Here is a 27,217-nt window from a genome sequence, read left to right as displayed (position 1 = left end):
CAAGTGGGAGACGTGGATCCTGGACCCGTCTGAAGGGAGAGGGTGCTCTGGCGGGGAGAGAACGAGCCAGGCTGAGGGTGGCACTGAATGCCAGCTGTCACCAGGGAAGGCCTGGAACGCCCCTGGTGCCAGGTGCCACGTCCACTTGTCTCGTGGATGCTTGGCGTCAGTCCCGGAGGAGGACAGAGTAACTGGGCGTGATTCGGAGGGATGAGCGCTGTTCTCATCATGGTTTCCCCATCGGGAGAAAGACAGAGCTGGCTCCCTGACCTTATGGGAGGGAAGATTCCCATGAAAGACATAAACCCATGGGGGACCGGCGCTGTAGCATAGCGGGTAAAGCCACTGCCTGCAGCGCCGGCATCACAAATGGGCACCAGTTCGAGTCCCAGCTGCTCCACTTTCAATCCAGCTCTCTGCTGTGGCCTGGGGAAGCAGTAGAAGATGGCCCAAGTCCTTGGGCCCCTGTACCCATGTGGGAGACCTGGAAGCAGCTCCTGGCTCCTGGCTTTGGATCAGCGCAGCCCTGGCTAGTGCGGCCAATTGGGAACCAATGGATGGAAGATCGATCTCTCTCTCTCTCTCTCTCTCTCTCTCTCTCTCTCTCTCTCTCTTCCTCTCCTCTCTGTGTAGCTCTTTCAAATAAATCTTTAAAAAAAAAGAAAGAAAGCAAGCAAACCATGGAAGGGCTAATAGAAGAACACGGGGTTTTTCCAATGATCTCTGAGTGAAGAATTCCTTCCCGAATACTAGCAGCAAAACAGACTGACAAATAGCACGTTAAAAAAATTAACACTGAGTGGCCAGGTGGGTGCTGGGTGCAGGAGTTGAGTCTCTGCTCGGGGTGCCCACCTCGCATACCCAAGTGCTAGGTTCGAGTTCCAGCTACTCCCCTTCTGATCCGGCTTCCTGCTGATACACACCCTGGGGAGCTGTTGGTGACCGATACAGCACGTGGGTCCCTGCCCCGCGTGGGAGATCCCAACTCAGCCAGACCCATACCTGGCTGAGGGGACATTTGGAGAGGGAACTAGCAGCAGGGATGGGGGACATTTTTTTCTGCCAAGGGCCTTTTGGGTATTTGTAATATCATTCATGGCCCATACGAAATTAATTAGCCTGCTATAGATCGACTGGATTTTGAGTCCTGCCTATGGTTGCCTCGGCAAGGCCAGACTTAATGATTTGGAGGGCCTTATGTGGCCCCTGGGCTGGATGTTCCTCACCCCTGCAGTACGTGAAAGCTCTCTCTCTGTCCCCACCCTGCTTCAAATAAAGTGAAAATTGCAATAAAAATCGCAATGGTGAGATGCAACACAGACAAGATGGCAAGACGAACAGCAAAGTGGGGGAAATGTTTGCGACTCATCTCACGGAGACAGGGCTCACCTGGAAATCTCTAAAGCACTCCTATATGGTAATTTTTTTTCTTTTTAAAGAAAGAGGCACAGAGAGTGAGAAAGACCGAGAAACCAAAAACCAAATAGAAAAAAAAATGGGTAAGGGCAAACACAGGCAGACGTAGTTGACAGAATAGGAGATAACGATGGTTGGAGGACAGGTGCAGCTCGCCTTGCTCAGGAGAAAATAAAACGGCTCTGCGGGGCGCAGCTGGGCCACAAGCATTGTGGGAGTCACTGTGTACCAGCAGCAGGTGTTACGTGCAACGGGGAGGGGTAGGGGGCCTTCAGGGCCTGTGGGTCCTGGGATCTCCCCAGACAGTGGACTCTGAAACACCTGGGGAGCTCTGGCCAGCCCCAGTGCCCGCAGGCCAGGCCCACAAGGCCTTCAAGGAGGGCGCCCGGCCCCAGGCCCGCTCTGTGCAGCTGGGCAAGCTCCACTGCCCTGGACCCAGGCTCAGGCAAGTCAGCTCATGCCTGGTGGCCTTGTAGGAGGAGGCAGCCACTCCAGACCCTGGGAGCAGAGTCCTCATCAGCCCCGTTCTAGCTGCTCCTGCTTCCCCAGAGGTACCTGTTGCTCCAGGAAGCACTGACCGGCTGACCCCCTGCCATCCCAAACCCAATGGCCACTGGGACCAGAAAAGAGGCGTCACAAGTGTGGGGCCAGGGTCGCGACACTGGCACCCCATACGAGCGCCAGTTCCAGTCCCTGGCTGCTCTGCTCCGATCCAGCTCCCTGTTTAAATGCCTGGGAAGCTCCTGTCCCTGTTTGGAGAGCTTGATGCAGTGGCTGGGATTTCTCTCTCTCTCCCTCTCTCTCTGCCGCTCCGCCTTTCAAATAAATAAAAAAGGACATCCTGGGGCCAGCGCTATGGCGTAGCGGGTAAAGCTGCCACCTGCAGTGCCGGCATCCCATATGGGCGCCGGTTCAAGTCCCGGCTGCCCCACTTCCGATCCAGCTCTCTGCTGTGGCCTGGGAAAGCAGTGGAAGATGGCCCAAGTCCTTGGGCCCCTGCACCTGCGTTGGGAGTCCCGGAAAAAGATCCAGGCTCCTGGTTTTGAATCGGCTCAGCTCTGGCCATTGTGGCCATTTGGGGGAGTGAACCAGGAAGACCTCTCTCTCTCTCTCTCTCTCTCTCTCTGCCCCTCTTGAACTCTGCCTTCCAAACAAATAAATAAAATAAAATAGCGACAGTTAACAGATGAGGTCATGCAGGGCGAGGATGACCTTGAACCCCTGGGCATGTTATAGGATGGAGCCACAGCCCCACCTTCGTGGCCACAGTGGAGCAGCAGGGGAGGCGGTGAGTGGGCTGGGCCTTGGCTCTGCTGCTCGCGGCTGCGTGACCCCCTGGCCTGGGCCGCAAGGGCCAGCAGGGGCACAGGTGCTGCAGCCCTTCGGCGGGCGCAGAGCTGCAGCTTCGGGAGGGGCGGGCCCTACCAGCGAGTGCTTCTCCTCGAACTGGGCGATCTTGAGTTTGCCCTGCTCCTGGTTCTCCTGGATCGCCTCCTGGATGCACTCAGTAAACGTGTCCAGCTCGATCTTCCGCTTTTCCTGCTGTTTCAGGCCGTACTCGAAAATGTTCACGCAGATGGTGACAAATTTGTCCTTGTAGGTGGGTGGGCGTTAAGGAAGCTCAGGGCAGCGTCTCTCTCCCTTGGAGCAGGCCACCGGGGAGGGCCACAAGGGTGCAAGGGCTTGCTACGCTGAACGTGTGTGTGTGCAGGACTCGAACTCAGGGTCTCGTCTGATGGAGGAAGCCACTGAGGGCCCAGAGACCTGGCACTGGAGATTCAGAGGGTAATGGTGTGGCTGAGGTCTCGCCACCATCGGAGGCCTGGTGGGGGAAGGAGCTGGGGACCACGGGCAGAACCCACAGGGCAGAGCAGGCCCCAAACAGACTGCCTGGGGACCTGGCGGGACAGGGAGGGGCTGGCAGCCCGAGGAGCCAGCCCTGGCCAGGGGATGAGGTGGTGTGCATTGTCTCTGGTGTGTGACCGAGATGGGCTCTTGGGCAGAGGGCCCGTTTTGCTGCTCAGCTGTGCTGGGGTGGGGTAGGTGGGGGTGGAGGGGCCAGGGGTGGAAGTGGAGGATCCAGGTTCAAGTCCTGGCCCCGCCACTGCCACTGGGAAAATTGTCAAGATTTGAAAACAGAGTCATCCGTGTCATACCTTGGCAAAGCAGAGCCAAGGCAGGCTGCGGGGCGGGGGGGGGGGGCTGGCAGCGCAAGATGTGCCTGATCAAAGGGACTGTCACACACCCGCTGGGCCACTTTCACGAGAGCACCTGCCGGACAGCGGCTCCACCAGCCCCACCCCCACACAACAGGCTGCTTAGGCCTTGAGGTGTCAAGTCTCGCCCAGTGACTGCTGGTATCCACGAACCTTCTGTTGTAACAACTTAACATGGGGCCGGTGCCGTGGTGCAGAGGGCAAAGCCTCTGCCTACAGTGCTGTTATCCCATATGGGAGCCGGTTCTAGTCCCAGGTGCTCCACTTCCAATCCAGCTCTCTGCTATGGCCTGGGAAAGCAGAAAATGACCCAAGTCCTTGGGTGCCTGCACCTGTGTGGGAGACCCGGAAGAAGCTCCTGGCTTCAGATCAGCCCAACTCCGGCTGTTGCAGCCATTTGGGGAGTGAACCAATGGATGCGAAACCTCTCTCTGTCTCTGCCTCTGCATCTCTGTAACTCTGCCTTTCTAATAAATAAATAAAATTTAAAAAAGAAGATAGCCCTCCTCCGCCTAGCGGCGCCAGCACACCGGGTTCTAGTCCCGGTTGGGGCACCGGATTCTGTCCCGGTTGCCCCTCTTCCAGGCCAGCTCTCTGCTGTGGCCAGGGAGTGCAGTGGAGGATGGCCCAAGTGCTTGGGCCCTGCACCCCATGGGAGACCAGGAAAAGCACCTGGCTCCTGGCTCCTGCCATCGGATCAGCGCGGTGCATCGGCCGCAGCGCGCCGGCCACGGCGGCCATTGGAGGATGAACCAACGGCAAAGGAAGACCTTTCTAAGACCTTTCTCTCTGTCTCTCTCTCTCACTGTCCACTCTGCCTGTAAAAAAAAAAAAAAAAAAAAAAAAAAAAAAAAAAAAAAAAAGAAAGAAAGAAGATAGCCCAAGTGCTTGGGCCTCCGCCACTGACATGGAAAACCCAGATGGAGGTCCAGGCGTCTGACTTCAGCCTGGCCCAGGATGGGGAAACAGTCCCAGCAGGGGCTGGGGGCTCCGTGAGCAGGCTCTGCCAGACAAGAGGCGGCGAGAGCCGGGGCCGATATGTCTCCAGCAGCTCCCCGACGCCGGGCAGGTAGGACAGCTTGTTGCCTTCCACATCTTCAGTGTACATGCTGTCAAACAGGAAGGAGTCGTTCAGGCGGTCCACGAAGGCAGCCTGCGGGCAGAAACAGGGCCCCGCGGTGACCCAGGCGGGCTCCAGGGAGGACGCGCTGGGCACGGCCCCCCGGCTGGGCACTAACACAGACATTACCCCTTGGGCTTCAACCCTCTCCGAGGTAGAGGGGCGGCGGGAGGGGGTGGTGGAGGGGTGCCTCCCAGGCAGAAGGAACAGCAGGTGCGAGGCTGCTTCGGTCTGGCTGCACGGAGGGGTGGGGCTCATGGCGGGAGGCCATGTTCAGCCTGTTTCTGGCATGCCATGCCGTGCTGGAGGGTGTGTGGGGAGGGGACGTCTGCCCGAGGGTCTTAAGGCGCAAGACTGTAGCACCCTCTCGCAGCCCAGAGTGTTGGACGCAGGGGTACGCCAGCAAGCGCGGGACAGGACCGACCGGGAGTCTGCGCTGTGGTTGGAGCCAGCCCCAGGGAGGTGGGCGGGGCGGGGAGGGCTTCGTGGCCTGTGCGTGGGGCACGATTTCTCCCAGGGCGCCCAGGGATCCCGGCGGGCCTGCGTTGAACGTGTCCGTCCGCGAGAGACCTTGTGCGCCTCCAGCTCCGCGCGCTGGGCCTGCTCGGCCTCCAGCCGGGCCTGCGCCAGGTGCTCCCGGTGTTTCAGCTCGTCCATGCTGTACTGGTGCTTTGCCTCTGCGAGTTCTTTCTGGCCGGAGAACAGCAGGTGGCACTGTTAGCAGAGCTCGCCTGGATGTCCCCACCACCACCACTTCCCTCCCTGCCGTGGGCTGGGGGAGGGGCCAGGGCCGGACAGACCCCTTCACAAGGCAAGGTTGGCTGAGGGGTCCCAGGGAAATTAGGGAGCTGAGAAGGCCCCTTCAAGAGCCTGGGTTTCGTTTCCGATTTGTCCGGATGATTCTAGGCGAGGGTCTGAGTCTGGAGGGGGCCTTGGTTTGCTTCTGGGACCCTGAGCGCCCTCCCCTGCCCCTCATCCCCCAGCCCCCGACCCCTGCTGTGCTGGGGGGGGGGCTGGGGCACTGCTCAGTGAGAGGCTTTCTTTTCTAAATTATTTTATTGTTAGATTTTAAAATAAAAAACATTGAAAGGCAGTGAGAGAGAGAGAGAGAGAAAGACATCTTCCATCTGCTGGTTCACTCCCCATATGCCTGTTAACAGCCAGCGCTGGGCCAGACTGAAACCAGGAGCCCAGAACTCCATCCGGGTCTCCCACGTGGGTGGCAGGGACCCAAGTATTTGGGCTGTCTTCCGCTGCTTTCCCGGGATGGGCATCGGCAGGGAGCTGGATCAGAAGGGGAGTAGCCGGGGCTCCCGATATGGGATGCGGGCGTCCCAAACAACTTACAGCTAACACCTTCCTCTGTCCTATTTTTATGATGTTTTTATTACTATAAAGAGAACAGATTTTATGCTCTCTATAGGTGCAGGTCCAAGGTGCCCCATGGTTTCATAACAAGAAGAGCACACTCAAACAGGTATGTGGCCAACCCAGCATCCGAGAGCACCGTTGCCTTTAAAACTGGCTCAGGGGCCCGTGCTGTGGCTCAGCGGGCACAGCGGGTCAAGCACTGGCCTGCGATGCCAGCATCCCGCGTGAGCCCCAGCTGCTCCACTCCCTACTGATGCACCTGGGGAACCGGAACATGACCCAAGTGCTTGGGCCCCTGCCACCCACGTGGGAGACCCGGATGGAGTTTCCGGCTCCTGGGTTTGGCCTGTTTGCAAGCCATTTAGGGAGTGAACCAGCAGATGAGAAATCTCTTCTGTCTTTCTGTAACTCTGCCTTCCAAAGAAACAAATCAACCAATAAATCTTTAAAATAAAAAAAAGGGGTGAGGCACTGCTGTGGCATCACAGATAAAGCTGCCACCTGCAGTGTCCGCATCCCATATGGGCGCCGGTTCTAGTCCCGGCTGCTCCACTTCTGATCCAGCTCTCTGCTGTGGCCCAGGAAGGCAGTGGAGGATGGCCCACGTGCTTGGGCCCCTGCACCCACGTGGGAGACCTGGAAGAAGCTCCTGGCTCCTGGCTTCGGATCAGGCCAATTGGGGAGTGAACCAGCGATGGAAGACCTCTCTCTCTCTCTCTCTGGCTCTCCTCTCTCTGTGTAACTCTGACTTTCAAATAAACACATAAATCTTTTTAATAAAATAAATAAAATAGATACAGCTGTAGTCTCAGCTTCCGGTCCCATGCAGGGACAAGAGAAAGCCTGTGGCGGGAGGAGGGGACTCCCCCTGAGGTCACCTCCTCTCTAAGCCTCCACAGCAGTGCTGGTGGGCAGGGGACCACGTGCTTGGACGGCACCTTGGCCCACCCAGGAGAGAGGGGCTCCTCTCACTGTAGGTTCTAGGGGCTCAGAGTTGAGGCTGGGGGCCCACCCTCCTGCCTGCCTCTCCAGGTGTCCCCCACCCTGGGGGTCATTTTAGTGCTCAACACAGCTCCTGTCTGCAGGACAGGTACCAGCAGGCAGGTCAGCTGGCCCGACTCAAGGTGCCACCCCAGTCCCAATGGGTCAGTACCCCCCACCCCCTGCCACTCCTTCCCACAATGGATGGCACGGCCCAGAGTGAGAAGCAAGGGCTTCACAGCAGGGGATGGGGGGCGGGGAGGGAGGCAGGCAGGGGGCAGCAGGAAGACCCTCCCACAGGCAGGCAGCTCACTCACAGGGAGTGACTCCCAGCTCCAGCCCCGCCCACTGGAGTCCCCGCCCTTGAGCGCCAGTTTGGCCACTGGGACGACAGCAGGGTCCCGGCTGGCTGGTGGTGAGACGGCGCCATGGGCTTGATTGATGAATGCCCAATAACAGCTAGCTCTTAATATTGCTCCCGGGGTCACAGAGACCAGGGTGGAGGGGGTAGGGGGGAGCCCTCTTCACTGTTTCCTTTAGGAAACCACACAGTGGCTGCGAGGTGGCCTTGGGACAATGCGCAGAGATGGGGGAGCCCTGGTTGCTGGGAGCCTGGGCGAGAGGGCACCCACGCAGGTACTGCGGGACCCCACGGGGGTGGGGGAGGGGGAAGACACGTGCCATGTGGTCACCGATGCGCCGGAAGTCCAGGTACACGAGGTCGGGCAGGTAGGCGTAGATGAACATCTTGTAGTCCTCCGCTTGGGCGATGGGGTTCCTGGCGAGGCTGAGCGTGCGCAGGCACTTGAACCGCCGCAGGTAGACGAGCTGGGGAGGAGAGGACGCTCCGTCCTGGCTGCCTGGAAACACACCCCCGCCTTCTCCCTGCAGCCGGGAGGGCCCTGGCACCTTCAGGCCTCAGGCAGGGCGGGGGGTGGGGCACAGGTGCAGAGTGGGTGGGTGGGGGTCCAGGCCTGCAGGTAGGGGACTAGGTATTGCCCTGAGATATTGGATCAGGCACGGACAGACGGGAGCTCCAATCCCAGCTATGGGGCCTTGGGCAAGTTCCCCTAAGCCTCAGTGCGTGTAGAATGAGGAACGAGCGGAGGGATGTTACGTGTGTTACAGCCGTCGTAAAGCAAGGCCCAGATGAAAGGCGCCTGACATCCAGACACAGAAGCCAAGTTAGGGCTGTGGTGGTTGTCGTCTGTGGGCCCTCGGGGCAGGGCTTCGTGGATGCCCCACCCCCACCCCATCTCATCCATCAAATGGATCAAGACCGGCGGCCAGCCAGCGGGAGACAGCCATGCGCAGCTGCGCTAGAACCGCAGCGCACAGCGCCTCCCAGCGCCCAGTGTCGGAACTGCGCCCAAGGCCGTCAGTCATAATAAATAGCATTCACGACCAAGCAGGCAGCAAGCCTCAGGTGTGTGCCCAGGGAGACCAAAGCCCACGTGGACCCCAGAGCTTACACGGTGGGTGGTGCTGGGAGTGTTTTTAAAATTAAGTAGCATCATCACAGACTAGGCAAAGTGCTACAAGGAACGTATAGACAGCACCGACCGTGAGAGGTGGCATTTATGGGAGACGGGAGGGAGCCAGTGGTGGTAGTGCAAGGAGAGCACTTTCTCAGGAGCCAAAACAGCACGGGCAAAGGCCCTGGGGCAGCGACAAGTTCAGGGTACACCAGGAACAGAGAAAGGCTGGGGCAGCTGCAGTATGATGGAGGAAAGACTTGATACAAGTGTGGAGACAAGGTCAGGGGCTGGTTCATGTAAGACCATGCTGGCTGGGGCCAGTGCTGTGGTACAGTAGGCTAAGCCTCCCCCTGTGGCGCTAGCATCCCATATGGGCACCGGTTCAAGTCCCAGCTGTTCCACTTCGGATCCAGCTCCCTCTGTGGCCTGGGAAAGCAGTAGAAGATGGCTCAAGTGCTTGGGCCCCTGCTACCCACGTGGGAGACCTGGAAGAAGCTCCTGGCTCCTGGCTTCAGATCGACCCAGCTCTGGCCATTGCGGTCATCTGGGGAGTGAACCAGCGGATGGAAGACCTTTCTCTCTGTCTCTCCCTCTGTCTGTCTGAAACTCTGCCTCTCAAATAAATAAATAAATCTTAAAAAAAAAAAAACATGCAGGCTGTGGTCGAGGGTTTGGATTTTGCTCTAAGGATGATGGAAGCCAGTGGAGTTTGAAGCGTGTATGAGAAAAGACGGGGCCTGATTTCATTTTTTAGAGATCTCCCGGTGAGATTCCATTTCTCAGCTTGTTGGCAGGCAAAGAGAAAAGCCTCAGAAGCGAGCGCGCTATAGAAAGTTGACAGGCAGCGGGCCACACCGGGAGGTTTATAAACGGTTCCACTTCCCCGGAGGCCGAGCTGGCAGAGCCGTCCAGATTGAAGATGCACCTGCCTTCTGGTCCAGCAACCCTCGCTGTGGGTCAGCATGTGGGCTGACCCAGGCACACGTGACCCCTGCTCGAGGTCATCCTGGGGTTCAAGGACATCTGAGGTGGTCTGTGTGATGCCACCAGCTTGGAGCAACTTCAGCATCCACCTCCAAGGGACGGGGGAAGTACATCGCGTGGCATCGGAATATGGCGCAGGCAGCGGAGTGGGCTGCTAACGGGGGTGGAGACGGGACATGAGGGCGGGGCTTGGAGGGCAGCTGGACAGAGCCAGGATGCCTGGCCGCAGCTGTGGTCTCGGCCAGGGACGCAGGTACAGAGGGTGAGGGGGTAACAGAGGCTCTTTCCCGGGGGCCCTGATTTTGCTTCAAAGTCCGCGTGTTTTGAAATGGGCGCTGTGGCTCATGGGTTGAGATGCTGTCTGGGGACCCCACACTGGAGTACTGTCTGAGTCCCGGCTGCTTTGCTTCTGATCCGGTTCCATGCCCCTGCGCCTGGGAAGCACCCGCTTGGATCCCTGTCACTCAAGTGGGGGATCTGAATGGAGTTCCCGGCTCCTGGCTTCGATGTGGCCCTCCCCTCGGCTGTTGTGGCCATTTGGGGAGTGAACTGGCAGAGGAGAGCTCGCTCTCTCTCCCCTCCCCTCTCTTTCTCTGCCTTTCAAAGGCGCACGCACACACGTGCACACACACACAGACCTTGCATTCACTGTTTTCACTCCCCACATGGCAGCAACAGCCAGGGGCTGGGCCAGGCCGAAGCCGGGAACCAGGAGCTCCATCCGGATCTCCCACGTACGTGGCACGGAAGCCGTCACCTGCCCACCCTCCCAGGCTGCACAGCATAAGACGCTGGAACTGACAGCAGAGCCAGGACCCAAACCCAGGCACTCGGATACAGCTAGGTGGAGACAACCGGGGGTCTCCAGGACCCGGGTGCAGCCTGGCCGCAGGAGCTTCTGGCCCTGGCCGCTTCTCCCTAGGGGCCTTCTCTCTCCCCGACTCTGGGAACCAGCAACCCTGCCTCTCACACATGTCAGGTACTGAACACTCTGGGGTCCACTCGGTCCTCGCTACAGCTCTACTGGCTGAGCCCATTTCACAGATGGGCAAGTGGACGCTGGCCCCAGCTCAGACAGCTGGGAGGTGGCTAAAATCTCAGCCCTTGATCCAAGGCCACGTCCTTGGTCCACGGTGGATCTCCCCCACCCCCACCCCCACCCCAGCAGAGCAGGGAGGGGGCAGGCTGTGCGACCAGTTCTGGACCCCCGACAAGCACGCTGGCTTCCATGGGGCATACAGGGCAGACTACTGAGACTACACTGCCTCCAGGATTTGCCCCGTCAGATGGATGGATTTACGTATAGGGACCATCTGGGTGACTGACCTCCTCCCCCGCCGCCCCGGGCCATCCATCTCAGTCAGCCTCACGTAGAGCTGGGATTCCAGCCCAGGCCATCCATCTGACCCAAGCAGTAATGGAATTCGGGGCAGCTCCCAGGGTCCCTGGCCAGGAACCACAGGGGAAGGTCTCTGTTGGGTCACCTCTGATGTGGGCCCCTTCCCGAGGCTGCCAGACCCCCAGCTATTGCGGGGGGGCGGTCTCAGCCCCAGCCTGCTGAGCTGGGAGCCCCCTGTGGGGAGTGCAGGGGCAGCCAACCAGCCTTCCCTGGAGATGACCACTGTCAGTGTCGCACAGATGCCCCCGGCGTCCGCGGACACGGGACACCAGGGGTTCTTTTAACCTGTGGGCTGGTCAGCCCCGAGGGGAACCCGCCTTGTCCGGCTCTGTCCCCACTGAGAACAGAGCAAGTGCACCCAGCAGGCAAACGTTGGCTAAATGAGCCAGAGACCGAGGGGGCAGAACGAGACGTTGCCGTGGCAAAGGCTGTGAACGGGCAGCCACAGACAGATTTTGTGAAGCGTGCTGTCCCAACACGATCGGGTCCCTGGTGGACTAAGCCGGCTTGTCAAGCGACGCGGAGGTGGGTTAGGGGTAGGGGGGAGAAGACTTGCGATGCTCCAGGTGCACCTGCCCACGCGGCAGACCCCGCCCTGTCCGAGCCCCGCGCATGCGCACGGGTGTGTGCGTGTCGTCCACTCACATTCATTATGTTGTCGATCTGGTTGTTGCCCAGCGACAGCACCTGCAGCTTGCCCAGCGCGTCCAGGGAGTCGATCCTGGAGATCCGGTTGTTGAACAAGCTCAGGTCCTCCAGGTTCACCAGGCTGTCCAGGCCCTTGATGACCTCGATGTTGTTGAAGGACAGATCTGGGGGAAGGGAAGGGGCGGATCTGTGAAGAGGCTTTGCTGTCCGGTGCCTGGGCTGGGCGGTGGGCGCTCCTCGAGCGAGGCCATCAAGGGGACTTGGTGCTCTGCGGACCGGCAGCAAGCGGCATGCCCTCCACACCCCCGGGGCAAAGCCTGCGATTATTTCTGGAAGCCTCACACGCTCACCACATCACCCCTGTGGGCGGCGCTCACTGGGTCAGAGCTCGGAGGAGACCGGCAGCTCTGAGGCAGCAGACCATGGGCTCAGGGACGCCCCTAGCCTCAGGCCTCCCATCCGCGTAGCAATTCCGGGTTTATCCAGTGCTCTGTGTGTGTGCATCTCATCTACCCCGCTTAGGTATTGTGAAGTAATCCAGAGATACTTTAAAGTACTCGGAAGGATGGGTGTAAGTTACACACAAATATAAGGGTACTTTAAGAAGTTCACGGATGGGGCCGGCGCTGTGGTGTAGTGGGTAAAGCTGCCGCCTGCAGTGCTGGCATCCCATAGGGGCACCGGCTCGAGTCCCGGCTGCTCCACTTCCGATCCAGCCCTCTGCTGTGGTTTGGAGAAGCAGTGGAAGATGGCGCAAGTCCTTAGACCCCTGCACCCGCGTGGGAGACCCGGAGGAAGCTCCTGGCTCCTGGCTTTGGATCGTGCAGCTCCAGCTGATGTGGCCATCTGGGGAGTGAACCAGCGGATGGAAGACGTGTGTGTGTGTGTGTGTGTGTGTGTAACTCTTTCATATAAAATTAATAAATCTTTAAAAAATTATTTACACCAAATAAAGTGTTTTTTTTTTTTAAAAAAAGATTTATCTTATTTGTTTGAAAGGCACAATGATGGTGGGAGGCGGGTGAGAGAGACAAAGAGAGGTCTTCCATCTGCTGGTTCACTCCCCAAATGGCTGCAACAGCTGTGGCTGGACCAGGCTGAAAACAGAAGCCTGGAACTCCATCTGGGTCTCCCACACGGGTGGCAGGGGCCCAAGCACTTGGGCCTCTTCTGCTGCTTTCCCAGGTGCATTTGCGGCAGCTGGATCAGAGCAGCCAGGACTGGAACCAGCACTCCAATACGGGATGCTGGTGACATAGGCCTCGGCTTAACCCACTGTGCCAGGACACCAGCCCCAAAATAAAGGTTTCTTTTTAAACACCAATTTATTTATCTGAGAGGCAAAAGAGAGACTACCATTTGCTGTCTCCTCCCTAGATGTCCACAATGATCAGGACTGGGTTGGGCCAAAGCTGGGCCAGGCTGAAGCCTGGAGTCGGCAACTTAGTCCAGGTCTTCTAGGTGGCTGGCAGAGGTCCAACTACCTGAGCCATCACCACTGCCCCCAGAGGCCGCAGTGGGAGGGCACTGGGGTGGGGGGTGGAGCCTGGCAACAATGCAGGTGTCTCACTGCAAGGCTACATCCTGACTCCGAAACTTTTAATTTCACTTTTCCACTAACTTTTTGAAGTGTCCTCCTGTTATGCCATTCCCCCCCTCAGATTTATTTATTCTTATTTATTTACTTGAGAGGCAGAGTTACAGAGAGAGGGAGAGACAGAGAGAGAGGTCTTCCATCTGCTGGCTCACTCTCCAAATGGCCGCAATGGCCAGAGCTGTGCCAATCCGAAGCCAGGAGCCAGGAGCTTCCTCCAGGTCTCCCACATGGGTGCAGGGGCCCAAGCACCTGGGCCATCTTCTACTGTTTTCCCAGGCCATTAGCAGGGAGCAGGATCAGAAGTGGAGCAGCCAGGAGTTGAACTGGCGAACCTATGGGATGCTGGCACTGCAGATGGTGGCTTAACCTGCTGCCCCACAGCGCTGGCCCTGTGTTATGCCATTCTACACAGGGGACTTGAGCATCCAGGGATGTGACCTCAGGGGGTCCTGGAACCCATCTGGCACGAGCTTTCGGGCTTGGCTGGTGGCTGGGGTTGTAACCCTGTGCAGGAGGCCAGTGGGCCAGCGGCCGGCACTGGGGATTTGTCCTGAGCTTGGCAGTACGGACAATCCTGGCAGACAAGCGGTCACTTTGCAAGGGTGAGTTGGGAGTCAGCTTAACCCCAGCATCGTCTGCATGTCCGCGACGCCCATCTGTGCACGGGTGACACTGCCAACATCTCCTTGTCCCCTGCTCTGTGCCAGGCCCTGGACTGGCACCGCCTTATTTAATCCTCATAGCACAGGTGTCGTCATCCCACCGCAGATGAGGGAACTGGGACTCAACGGCGCCCCCTGGCGACCTGCTGCAGATAGCACAGCACAGAAACTGAGGCGATGTCTGCAGTCAGTTCCGAGTCGGCAGGGGCAGGCAGCTGGCCCGATGGTTAAGAGGCAGGTTCGGGGCCAGCGCTGTGGCGCAGCGGGCAAAGCCACCGCCTGCAGCGCCGGCATCCCATAGGGCGCCGGTTCGAGTCCTGGCTGCTCCACTTCCAATAGAGCTCTCTGCTACAGTAGATGTTCCAAGACCTTGTTGGGGAACCCAGAAGAAGCTCCTGGCTTTGGATTGGTTTGGGGAATGAATCAATGCATGGAAGATTCTCTCTGCCTAAATAAATCTAAGAGAGAGAGAGAGAGAGAGATGCAGGTTAAGATGTCCACATCACGTGTTTGATGCCTGCCTCTGGCTGCATCCACTGGTTCACTCCCCAAATGGCTGCAACAGCTCGGGCTGCATGGTAGAGGCCCAAGCACTTGGGCCATCTTCTGCTGCCTTTCCAAGGCACATTAGCAGGGAGCTGGATGGGAAGTGGAGCAGAACTGGTTCTCACGTGGGAGGCTGGTGTCCCAGGCAGTGGCTTCACCTACTGCACCACTACATTCGCCCCCAGGTTCTGTTCTTGAGGGGCCTGGCCCAGCCCCTAAGAACGCGTGGTGAGTGTTTAACAGCAGGGGTTGGGGGAAGCCCTGCTTTGTGGTTCTTTCTCAGTTCCGGGGGATGGGTGGGTGTCCATACTCCCACTGTGGCCAATTCCAAGCTACCCACAGAGCATCCCAGGATGCAGGACACTAGGCACACCTGGCACCCTCGGCCCTGTGTCCCGGGTGGGTGTGGGGGCTGGGCTGCTGGCTAATGTGCCAATTAAGATGCCCGCGTCCCATAGTGGAGATCCTGGGTTTCACACCCAGCTCTGGTCCTGACTCAGCTTCCTGCTAAATGCAGACCTGGGAGGTCCCTGCCGTGGGTTCCTGCCACCCACGTGCCTCCTAGCTTTGGCCCAGCCCGGGGCCCTGCCACTGTGCTGGGGGGTGCAGAACTTGTAGATGGAAGCTCTCAATGAAACTTTAAAAGGAAAAAAAAAAAACAGTGGCATTCAGATGGCCCGTGCAGGGTGGCCTTGGGTGGGGGCGGTGGCTCAGGGCTGGCTAGAGAGAGAGAGGCCTCCTGATGGTGTGGACAGGCCACCGTGCCCAGGAATCAGCAGTAAGGAATGCTGGGTAAGGGGTGTGTGTGTGTGTGTGTGTGTGTGCTGGGGGCGGGAAGAACACGGGCTTTGGGGTCAGACTGGTGTGGGTCCAAGTCCCAGCACTGCTACTGCTTGGTCCTTGGCTCTGGGCACGCGCCTTGGCCTCTCTGAGCCTTGGCTCCTCTTGCGTAGACTGTACCAGGCACCTGTATCCTAGGGTTGTTGTGGGAACGCAGCAGGCATTTCTCCCTGTTGGGTGCCTACCTGCCCCTCACCAGATGCCCCTGGGAGGCCAGTGCATGGCCCCTGTTCATCCAAACGGCCTCATCCTCCCCACCCAGGCCTGGGCAGGGAGGGCCAGAGCCCATGTCGCTCTTAGGCACTGTGACCTCTGTTTGCTTATCTGCACAGTGGGGGTGCTGGGTGCTTGTGTGGGGTCACGGAGCTCACGGAGCCCACGCACAGGCCCACCGGCTTCTGCGATGACTATTGCTGCTTTGCTCCCGGGGCCCTGCCAGTCAGTGGCTACCTGTCAATCCGAGTGGAAATTGAAGGGGAGGAGTCTGTAGCAGCCCCCTGAGCGCCCCGCCCAGCCTGAGAGGCCGGCGGGCGGCAGCAGAATGGCCCGTCTGTGCTGTGCTCTGTCCAGTGTGGATCCCGGGTCTTTTGAAAGACAGCAGCCGTGCCCAGGCTAAGGACCGTGCCCAGGTAGCTGAGGGTCAAGTGTGAGAGTGCCGTCTCCCGGGGTGGGGGGCAGAGGCGGGGAGGCGGGGCGGGGCGCGGCACAACCTTGGCAGGTGGGCGGGAGCAGACGCATGCGCAGAAGGGGCCTCACCCAGCCAGACCAGGTGGACGAGGTTTTCCAGGCCCTCGATCCTCTCGATGATGTTGTTGTCCAGCTGCAGCTTGCGCAGGTTCTCGAACTGCCAGAGGTTGTCAATGTGCAGGATGTCTGCAAAGACCAGAGGAGAGGGGCGCGTGGGCTTCTGGGCCGGCCCCGAGACGCCTCACCTTCTCTCGCCCTGCCCTGGAGGAAGAAGCTAGGTGCCCTGGCGGCGAAGGCTGAGCACCCAGGACGGGGGAGGGGCGGTCAGCCACAGGCTTCTTAATTAAAGCCGGCCTGGACCACACCCCGTCTTGCCCACCAGGGAATCCCGCTCCCTCCTTGTTGCTGGCTGGTCGCCTGGGCAGCCTGGAGGGCTCAAGACGGAGCAGGGATGAGGATCAGAGCAGGTGCACAAAGCACGGGGGGTTCAGGATCCCCGCAAAGCTCTCCCCGCTTCCTCTCGAAATGCCCTCGCTCTGCCCGGCAGGGCTGTCTCCCGTCGGGAGCTGCAGGCGCCCATTCCACCGCTGGGGACGCGAGGCGGGAGGGATCCACCTGGTCCCCAGCCCCATCGTCCACGGGCTGCCTCTCGGCCTCAGGCGCCCTGCGCCCTCCTGCTTTCCTGCCCTTTCTTCAGCCACCCCGCCCCCGCCCCCGCCCCCCACCAAGGCTACTGGGCCCCTGCTTCCTATCTCCAGCTGCCGGCTGCATAGGACCCCTAGCTTCTACCTGCTGGGAGCTCCCTGCTGCACACCAGTGTGGGGTCCCCTCGGGGCTTAGACTGGCAGCAGGACGGGTTTCTAATCTGTTCTGTTCTCAATCAGGTCAGGGGTGCTGTGGACAGCCACACGACGACGGCACTAAGTATGGCGTCCTCAGCGCATCCGTGCAGGAGCCCGCAGTGGGTTCCTGGAGGGGGGGGGGAGGGGCAAGGGTGCTGCTCCCGTCCCCGGGCGGGGGGACCAGGGGACATGGACACGCACTCTGGAAGTCCAGCTGCAGGGTCAGGACATCTTTGAAGAGGATGCCCTCCTGCTTGGCCAGCTGCCCGGCCTCCTCGCGAGGCCCCTGCTCGCTCACGGCCAGCTTCAGCATCTCGTCGTCCATCACGCGCGGCTCTATGGAGTTGTGCAGCCGGCTCATGTTCCCTGCAAGACAGCGCCACGCCCTCCTGAGGCCCCGCCCTCCTGAGGCCCCGCACCCCTCCTCCGTCGGGGGACAGGCACTGCTGAGGTCTCCCTTGCTTTTATTTTTTAAATATTTATTTGAGAGGCACAGTTAAAGACCGAGAGAGAGAGAGAGAGAGAGAGAGAGAGAGGTCTTCCATCCACTGGTTCAATCCCTACATGGCTGCAATGGTCAGACCTGGGCCAGTCGAGAGCCAGGAGCTTCTTCCGGGTCTCCCATGGGCATGCAGGGATCCAAGCACTTGGGCCATCTTCTACTGCTTTCCCAGGCCACAGCAGAGAGCTGGATTGGAAGAGGAGCAGCCGGGTCTCAAACCAGTGCCCCTAAGGGCTGCAGGCACTGCAGGCAGCCATGTTACCCGCTACACCACAGCGCCGGCCCTCCCTGAGGTTTCTCTTACGGTTTCTCTCTGTTTCCTGTTTTTTTTTTTTTTTTTTTTTTTTTTTTTTTTTTTTTTAACCCAAGATTTCTTTCTTTGAAAAGAAGGACAGAGAGAGAAGGAGGGGAGGGGGGAGGAGAGAGGGAGGAAGAGAGAGATCCTCCATCTGCTGGTTCACTTCCCAAATGGCCACAACAGCCAGCGCTGGGCCAGGGCAAAGCCAGGAGTCTGGACTCCATCCGGGTCTCCCAAGCGTCTGTTGTTTCTCAGGCGCATTAGCAGGGAGCTGGATGGGAAGTGGAGCAGCCAGGACTTGAACCAGCGCTCCAATATGAGATGTGGGCGTTACAAGCGGCGGCTTAACCCACAACGCCAGGTCCTGTGACGGCGTCTTAACTCGGAGGGCTGCCCCTCAGGGTCCATACATGTGTCCCCAGGGAGCTCTGGGTGCTCCTGGCAAGCACCTGGGCCACCTGCCGGGGTCCATCTCTCGGCCCCACAGCTACAGCTGGTCCCACTGGGCTGTGGCCTGGTGCCAGGCCTCCCCGTCCAGGTCTCTTGGTGCCAACCATTGGCAGCCCCGGTCAAGTTGCCGGCTGGCAGTTGCCTTGTCCCCTGCAGGTCCAGTGCTCGGTGAGGCACTGACCCAAGCTGCCCACTTGTGTCCCTGCCTCCTGAGACTCAGGACCGGGAATGAGGGTGCTCAGCAGAGGTGGGGACCCCACAGCTGGCCTGGCCGGGCACAGGGCGAAGCCAAGAACAGGAGGAACAGACACAGAGGCAGAGAGAGGAAGATGGGGGCTGGGGGGTACACACAGGACAGACAGACTGACACAGACAGACACTGTCTTCCTCCTGCTGGCTTTTCAGTCCCTAACGCGCCCGAGTCCAGGCCTTGCGAGTTCTGTGTCCCCTTCTGTGGGCATTTCCCATCCCTTTCTCTTAAGGTCTCTGTGATCTCTTACATTTCTTTTTGGGGGTTGGCGCTGTGGCATAGCAGGCAAAGCCGCCCCCTGCAGTGCCAGCATCCCATATGGGCACTGGTTCGAGTCCCGGCTGCTCCACTTCTGATCCAGCTCTCTGCTGTGGCCTGGGAAAGCAGTGGAAGATGGCCCAAGTGCCTGGGCTCCTGTACCTGCGTGGGAGACCCGGAAGAAGCTCCTGGCTCCTGGCTTCAGATCAGCACAGCCCTGGCTGTTGCGGCCAACTGGGGAATGAACCAATGGATGGAAGACCTCTCTTTCTTTCTCTCTCTCTCTAACTCTGCCTTTCAAATAAATAAATAAATCTTAAAAAAATTGTTTTTGACAAGCAGAAACAGAGACAGAGGGGGCAGGGCAGGGAGGGGGACGCGAGTGCAAGCAGGTGCTCCCAGTGGAGGGGTGGGCAGGGTGAGAGGGTGAAGCTAAGAGCCCTAAACTCCATCCAGGTCTCCCGCACCAGCAGCAGGGACTCAACCACTCGCGCCATCACTCCTGCTTCTGGGGTGTGGGCCAGCAGGAAGCTGGAGTGGGGAAGCAGAGCTGGAAATCAAATACAGGCCCTGTGAGGTGGGACAGGGGGCATCCTCACCGATTCTTCCTCCTCGCCCCCCGCCTGGATGCACCTGACGCAGGTATGCACCTTCCACTCCCAACCTGGCCCTGGCCACACGTGCCACTGCTATCCCACCTTCTGCCCACGGAAGCAGCACAGCCGTCACATGCCTGTGATGGTGAGGGCTGGGCTGAGCTGTGCTGAGGCCAAAGCCAGAAGAGCTAAAAACTCCATCTGGATCTCCCACGTGGGTGGCAGGAACCCAAGCGCTCGAGCCCTCCCCTGTTGCCTCCAGGGTCTGCATTGATGCGGGGCTGGAGTCAGGAGCCAGGGGTGGCTACTTACCCTGGGCCCTGGTTAAGCCACCCATGCCCAGACTTTAATAATTATTATTTTTTTAAGATTTATTTATTTCAGAGGCAGAGTTGCAGACAGAGAGAGAGAGAGAGAGAGAGAGAGGTGTCTTCCATCTGCTGGTTCATTCCCTAAATGGTTGTAATGGCTGGAGCTGCACTGATCTGAAGCCAGGAGCCAGGAGCTTCTTACGGGTCTCCCACGTGGGTTCAGGGGCCCAAGCACTTGGCCCCTGCTTCCCCAGGCCATTAGCAGGGAGCTGGATCGGAAGTGGAGCAGCTGGGTCTCGAACCAGCACCCATATGGGATGCCAGCACTGCAGGCTAGGGCATTAACCCGCTGCGCCACAGCGCCGGCCCCTGGACTTTAATAATTCTAAGAAGCACATTCCAGCTACAGTACTGAGAACTCCAAGAGGAGTGAGGTTGGTGACGACCGAGGTGGGGGTCACACTTGAGAGCTCCCTGGGGACTCGATTTACACATAGGACGAACCCCAGTTTCCAGGTAAGAAATGGACCCATCTTCCTAAGCATGGCTCAGCTGTACCCAGGGTTCCAGACACTCTCACTGCCACCGTGCACAAGGTTTCTCACAGCTGTCCCGGGTCAGGGATGAGGCCCAAACAGCCCTGTGCTGTGGGGATACAGTCAGTAATTCCCCACCCAGGCCAGGTCCCTGCCGACTTGCCTGTCAGTGGCGTCAGTGAGCCCAGAGTTAGGCGGCAGAGACAGCAGCTTCGAGTCTGACGCCGCTGCGACCTGAAGAGCCTCTTCGCCGGGAAGCAGGTGCAGCAGTTTCCTGGGAAACAGGAACCGTGGGCCAATCGGCTCTGCGACGCACAGTTCCCAGTGCCCATGAATTACTAAGGAGGGGAGCAGCCACTAACAGGGTTTGCGTGGACTCTGCGCACACGCACTATTGAATTACACGCCAGCTCTGCAGGCCGGGACACGGCACAGGGTTCAGATACGCGGTGGAGGGGAAGAAGGTACTTGGCCAAGGTCACACAGCGGAGTAACTAACAGGGACGACCCTGCATTCCCAGCCAAAGCCAAGGGAGAATGATCACACGGACGTGCAGAGGTTGACGATGACAGCCGGAACCTGGAGGAATGATCAGCAGACAGGAGAGCAAGCACACCGTGTATGGAAAGGTTTAAGGGGCTGGCGCTGTGGCGCAGCGGGTTAATGCCCTGGCCTGATGTGCCAGCATCTCATATGGACGCCAGTTCTAGTCCCGGCTGCTCCTCTTCTAATCCAGCTCTCTGCTACGGCCTGGTTCAGCAGTGGAAACTGGCCCAAGTCCTTGGGCCCCTGCACCCGCGTGGGAGACCTGGAAGAAGCTCCTGGCTCCTGGCTTCGGATTGGTGCAGCTCTGGCTGTTGTGGTCATTTGGGGAGTGGGCCAGTGAAGGGGAGACCTCTCTCTGGCTCTACCTCTAACTCTGTCTTTCAAAGAAATAAAATAAATCTTTAAAAAAAAAATCTAGCCGGCGCCGCGGCTCACTAGGCTAATCCTCCGCCTAGCGGCGCCGGCACACCGGGTTCTAGTCCCGGCAGGGGCGCCGGATTCTGTCCCGGTTGCCCCTCTTCCAGGCCAGCTCTCTGCTGTGGCCAGGGAGTGCAGTGGAGGATGGCCCAGGTGCTTGGGCCCTGAACCCCATGGGAGACCAGGAGAAGCACCTGGCTCCTGGCTCCTGGCATCGGATCAGCGCGGTGCGCCAGCCGCAGCGCGCTGGCCGCGGCGGCCATTGGAGGGTGAACCAACGGCAAAGGAAGACCTTTCTCTCTGTCTCTCTCTCTCACTGTCCACTCTGCCTGTCAAAAAAAAAAATTAAAAAAAAAAAAATAAAAAAATAAAAAAAAATCTTTTCTGGCCCTGCGCCCTTACCCTCTCCTTCCTCACCCAAAGAAAGCCCAAGACTAAGTGATGTGGCCGGCTGAAGCCAGCGTGAGGTGGCTGGCCCAGGAGCCGTGAGCTCACTTCGCAGAGGTGGGCGTGGGATTCGGCAGCCCTTAGGACACCGCTGGGGCACCCACGTCTCGTGCTGGGGTGCCGGGGTTCGAGTCCCGGGAGCTCCTGGCTCCCGCTTCCTGCTAACAATGCACACCTGGGAAGGGGCGGGTGCCAGCTCAGGTGCTCGCGGCCCCACCGCCCACGCGGGAGACCTGGGCTTTTGAGGTTATCTGGGGAGCACACTAGTGGACCGACCTCTCTCCCCACTGTCCGCCCCGGGTCTCCTCTCCTCTCCTCTCAGGCGCCGGCTTCTGGGCTGGGTCTGCGCAGCAACAGCGTCCCCCGGTTGCTAGGGAACCAAGCGCCGCCGCTTGGTCGCTAAGGGGAAGTTAAGAGGTAGACATCCTGGGTGAAAGTGGACGCATCACGTGATCAGTTCTCGGGGCGGGGAAATCCTACCACACCAACCAGGCTTAGAGAAAACAAACGTTTACCCAATCAGCACTTTCTGTGGGCGGGGATCTTCGTAGATCCACCTCCTCTCCCTGGCCCTATTTAAGTGATTGACTCGTCTTTTATCCAATAATACTAAGGATTCTCTAGCTTGACCGATATATGGACGAATCAACACACAAAGCCTCTCTTTCGGAGGCGGGCCAGGGGAGGTGCCGCTACGCCTGACGGGGACTCCAGCGACCTAGCTCGCTCTCCGGCCAATCGGACGCCGCGGGGTGGGTGGGAGCTTCACTGAGGTAGAGGCGAAGGCCAATCGGATGAGGGCTGTGTAGGCGTTGCCCAATAGAGACGCGACAAGGGGGCGTGGTCAAGGGCCCGGGGCTCGGCGTTCCTGAGGGTGGGGCGGGGGCAAGTGTCAGTCAGGTGGGGACCGCGGCTGGGGACGGCGGAGACCCGGGCGGGCAGACTGGACGCCCCGTCCGCCGCCGCGCTTTCCGTGCAAGATGGAGTTCCTGCTGGGGAATCCGTTCAGCACGCCGGTGGGGCAGTGCCTCGGTAAGGCCCTGGAGCGGCGAGCGGCGAGCGCCGGGGTGGGCGACGGCGGCGGCTGTCGAGGCTGGTGCGGACCGCGCGGGCCGCTACCGGCTGAGGGTCGCCCGCCTCCAGCCCCGCAGCATCTGTTGGCGTCGCGCCTGGGCCGGGCAGCGGGGCCAGCTCACGGGACGGGTCCGGCATCCTGGTCGCCAGGCCTCCGCTGGGCAGCGGGATGCCCTGCCAGGAGGCGCCCCTGGGGCCCAGCTCGTACTCTTGCGAGACTTCCAGCGGCCCTAGCCATCCGGGCCGGCCCTCCCTGTCCCCTCGAGGTGGTGCTACGCTGAGCGCCCGCTTCCACCCTGCCAGCCTCGCGGCCCTGCCCCCCACCCCGCCAGGACCCGCTCACCCGGCCGTCCCGGACGCCTGTCCCTCCCCGTCAGTTCCAGCAGCCCTCAGACTGGGCGTCTCCCAGAAAATGCCCCGGGTTGCAAGACTCGCTCTTGGCGAGGCGACTCAGCCGAGCTGTAGAGGGGGTCGTGGTGGGGCGGGGTGCCGGGGGGTGGTGGGGCGCCCTCTTCCACCCTGCCAGCCTCGGGGAGAGAGAGAGACAGAAAGGGAGAGAGCATTGTGTGTTCAGCATAGTATTGGGCATTACGTTGACTCCAGAGTAGAATAGAAGTCCTCTCCCTGCGGCTGAGTGCTGAACGTTTATTTTGTGCAAGCGTGGGTCAGCCTCAGTGAGAACTCACCCATGTTACTCATTTCTTTCCCCTCCTCACTAAACTGAGAAGGCCCCCGAGAAGTAGTGATGACGTTTAGAATTACCAGGTTGGTGCTAGCAAAACACTTGTTAATTGCTGTCATTAAAGAGCAGATTGGTGACTGTTAGACACGCTAGCATGTCATTTCTTTCTGTAGTGGTGTCTTATTACCCCCAGCCACAGGAAAGTTTGAAGATTTCTGTATATTTTTGATTACTTCATTGATGAGTAAATTGGAGTGTCTCCAATTTTCATCCTATTAAATAATTATTTTAATAACAAATAATATTTTTGAGATTGCAGATCTTATACTAATATACCTATGTAAAAATGAATTTTGGTGGACTACACATCTGAATATTAATAAAAATAAGACTTGTATATACATGATTTTGAATTAGAGGACAATGATATATCCATCTCTTAGAGTTACTAATTATTACATGCATAATAATAGCAAGCTTTTTCCACGATCACTAGACTTAATGTATACTTTTTTCCTTTTTAGTCACGATATCATTGGAGAATTTACAACAAGCTACCGGGAACTTTCTAGAGGGCAGTCCCAATTCAATGTATACGAGGTGAGAAGCATTTTATTTTAATCACTTCCAGTAACTCTATGTCTTAAAAATATGGATTTTGCAAAGGATAAGGATAAGTGCCACAGGTTAACTTAGCAACAATATATGATTTTAAGAATATTTAAATTCCTTTAGCCAACTTGTTTCTTAGACTAAATGATATTATTTCTCTTCAAGTCCCAAGGCCTTTTAAATCTGGAGTGATTTTGAATTTTTGCATGTGAAACTTTAAAAATTAAGTATGGATATGTTAATTTTTTAAGCTTCATCTTTTATATTTTGTCTTCCTACCAACTTGCCCACCAAAACTTCCCTAATAAGAAAAGAGAATGTGCTTCAGTTGTGATCAGTGGCACTGCACAGTGGCCTGTGATCTGCAGAGTGCCTTCGCTCTCATTCACGTGCAAACTAGAGGGAGTGACAAGGCCATGCACAGTCAATAAGAAATCATGCTGGGGCCTGCAGTGTGGCCCTGGATTGAGCTGCTGCTTGTGACACCTCTGGCGCCCTTATTTGGAATGCCAGTGAAGTCCCTGCTGATCTTCTGATCCACTTCCCTGCTAATGGGCCTGGAATGCAGTAGAGGATGGCTCAAGTACTTGGGCCCACTTCCCATATGGGAGACCAGGATGGAGTTCCTGGCTCCTGGCTTAGGGAACGAACTAGTGAAGAGATCTCTTTTTCCGTCTCTTCCTCACTTTGTATGTCTCTGCCTTTGAAATAAATAAATCTTAAAAAAATCCATTTATTAAAGCAAGTCCACAGTAGTTACTTCTGCCTTAAAACACTCCACTAGTTGATCAGCAAGCATGTGTTGGGACACCTGGCGTAGTTTAGCACTGTTCATCCTTGAGCTGTGGTATTGCTGTGTTCCTATAATTTAATACTTGTGGAGGTCAAAGGAAAATATTATTATTAGTGTTTCATCAAGAATAATAACCTTTCTCTGCCGAGTGGACATTAAAATTGGCCTCTTTTAAGTTAAAAGTGAAGGAGTCTCCTTCACCTACCACCTTCTTACTGCACTAAGTATTCCACACACTAATTTGTACACTTGTAAAAATTACTAAATGTCTTCCATAGTCCATATTTTGTGTATCCCTCTGGGGATACAAAGATGACTAGAAAATGTCAGTGTGTAATGGGAGAGGCAGACATATGAAGTACAGCTGACATAGGCCCTCTGTAGTGGTGGTCCTAATCCAGTTTAATCTGTTTTCTGAGTTCTCCTTGGGAGCCAGGCTTCCTGGCACTGCTTTATCCAGTGCCTCGTTACCTCTTCAGAGGTGGTTAGAAATAGAATCCTGACTGTTGTCTCCAGTTTCTCTACGTGGATCTCTGTGCTGTCGACTGAGTAGACCGTGCTCTGGTTGAAACCTCAGTTGAAGAGCGTCCCAACCCTGCGCTCTGATATTTAGGATCTCCTCAACATGGCTCCCGCTCACTTTTTCAGACTCATTTTGAATCTGTTTGTCTGTGACCTCTGTTTCAGTCAAACCCTTTCTAGACTGCTGTCTTTGTTCATTTCATTTTTATTGGAACCCTGGTTTACGTTAATAAATTCTGGCTCAAATAGTACTTACTCATAAAGTCTTTCATCTTTCTTTCCCGGTCAAGTGCTGTCCCCATGCTGTGGATTGAGAAGAGCTGGCAGAGCCTCTTAAGGCACTACTGTATTTTATTGATCCTGTGAGATTGACAGGTGGCACTCTCTTGTTCCTTGGTGCCTTCAATTTTGTTCAAATGTAGGAGTGCATTGATACTGCATTGATACTTCTTCGCGAAACCAATGGTCAAAAAAAAAAAAATCAGTCTTGTGTCAATAAAATAGACTACCTACTAGGTAGCATGGGCATTCCGTGGAAATTACTAACATGATGAAGCAATTGATAGGTTGGTAAACCTCTTAGATACTCACATGTTGGGTGATCTGTTGTATTAGGGTATTTAATTCTAACAAGCTACATTTCTTAGATATGCATCACTTTAAATTTTCTAGAAAGTAATAATAATTATTGTGGGCCTTGGATGTTAACAACCTGTTCCCAAGAAGCAGATGGTAAAAGATACTCAGTGCATCAAGTGAGTGAGGAGAGTACCTCTGACAAACGAAGCTCTCTTTCCCGAGTCTCCCCAGCAAGTGTGCAGAGAAGCAGTGCCCAGATAACTGGCCAGGAGTCCTCAAAGCATTTGTAAAGCAATACCTGCACCAGACGCCAAGGCAGCCGATTAAACTACCGTCTTCAAAATTACCTAACGGGTTTGAATTGTTTCATCTTTTTTTTAGGTGGTGAATCCCAAAAAGAAAGGAAAAAAGAAAAAGTATACGAATTCTGGAACAGTAAGTCAATTTTTGTGTTACCCATTAAACATTAAAATTAATGAATAAAGCCCAAGTGGACATTTTAAATCAGGCTGGAAACAAGTAAGACTGGGGCTTTGTTTCACGTAGGATTGCACTGTGAACATGACACAGGAGTCGCCTGCCTAGGGAGTGATCACAGGGGAGCACACCCGCTGGGGCTGGTGGCCTGGCTTCCTGCAGGTCCTCCTGTGGGCTGAGTTCCTGGAGGGAAGCTCATGTGTTCTTCAGTGGAGTCAGAGTACAGAGAATCAGGCAGACATGGAAAAGTTCAAGTCATATTTAGAAAGACCTGGGGCCGGCGCCATGGCTCACTTGGATAATCCTCTGCCTGTGGTGCAAGCATCCCATATGGGCACCAGGTTCTAGTTCTGGTTGCTCCTCTTCCAGTCCAGCTCTCTGCTGTGGCCTGGGAGGGCAATGGAGGATGGCCCAAGTACTTGGGTCCTGCACCACATGGGAGACCAGGAAGAAGCGCCTGACTCCTGGCTTCAGATCAGCGTAGCTCCGGCTGTTGCTGCCATTGTGGTGGGGGGTGAACAACGGAAGGAAGACCTTTTTCTCTGTCTCTCTCTCTCTGTCTAACTATATCTGTCAAATAAAATTTTTTAAAAAAGGTAGAAAGACCATACCCTTAATGTTTCCCTTAACTGTTAAGTAGATTTATTTTACGGGTGTGAAGGTGCTTGTTGATAATGCATTAAGCGTTACAACTGTGGGAATGGATGCTGTGCTAAATCAGTGCAGTAGGGTGCAAAGATGAATGTATCTGAAAATTGTGTTAAAAAAAAAGAAATCTTCTTATTGAGTAATAAAATACTGAAATTTTCCCCCTGAGATTAACTTTCCTTTGGAGAGGCAAAATCTGAGTTTTCTCTGCGTTCTTGTGTAAGGATTCCCGAGAGGCAGGACACCCGCAGGGTAGATGATCGTGCACAGAGCCGAGTCAGAAGCGCCGGGCCCCTCCCTCTGCAGGGTGGCTCACTGACTCTGGGTTTTCAGTTTGAACCATTTTCCAGCGCCCTTTCATCTCCCCTTTGATCTAAAATCAGAAGGAGCACAGTGTCCTCTTAGATAATTTTCAAGCTGTTCTTCAAAGC

General features: G+C 56.8%; 2 protein-coding genes across 2 annotated transcripts in view; both read right to left on the bottom strand.

The window, feature by feature from the left end:
- LOC127486089 (dynein regulatory complex subunit 3) overlaps window positions 1-27,217 on the bottom strand; it is a 76,440-nt gene that overhangs the window by 11,362 nt on the left and 37,861 nt on the right. Inside the window, exons 5-12 of the mRNA XM_070061605.1 lie at window positions 20,152-20,262; window positions 16,989-17,153; window positions 16,015-16,131; window positions 11,611-11,777; window positions 7,786-7,932; window positions 5,323-5,442; window positions 4,675-4,785; window positions 2,842-3,018 (exon numbers count right to left, since the gene is read on the bottom strand). Of these exons, the coding sequence (XP_069917706.1) occupies window positions 2,842-3,018; window positions 4,675-4,785; window positions 5,323-5,442; window positions 7,786-7,932; window positions 11,611-11,777; window positions 16,015-16,131; window positions 16,989-17,153; window positions 20,152-20,262 (1,115 nt within the window). The remainder of the gene's footprint in view (window positions 1-2,841; window positions 3,019-4,674; window positions 4,786-5,322; window positions 5,443-7,785; window positions 7,933-11,610; window positions 11,778-16,014; window positions 16,132-16,988; window positions 17,154-20,151; window positions 20,263-27,217) is intronic.
- Window positions 1-27,217, bottom strand: part of LOC138846270 (zinc finger protein 585A-like) — a 216,848-nt gene that overhangs the window by 164,427 nt on the left and 25,204 nt on the right.

This window comes from Oryctolagus cuniculus, chromosome 17 (genome assembly GCF_964237555.1).
Source record: "Oryctolagus cuniculus chromosome 17, mOryCun1.1, whole genome shotgun sequence".
Lineage (NCBI taxonomy): Eukaryota > Metazoa > Chordata > Mammalia > Lagomorpha > Leporidae > Oryctolagus > Oryctolagus cuniculus.
This window is presented reverse-complemented; position numbering and strand designations above follow the sequence as displayed.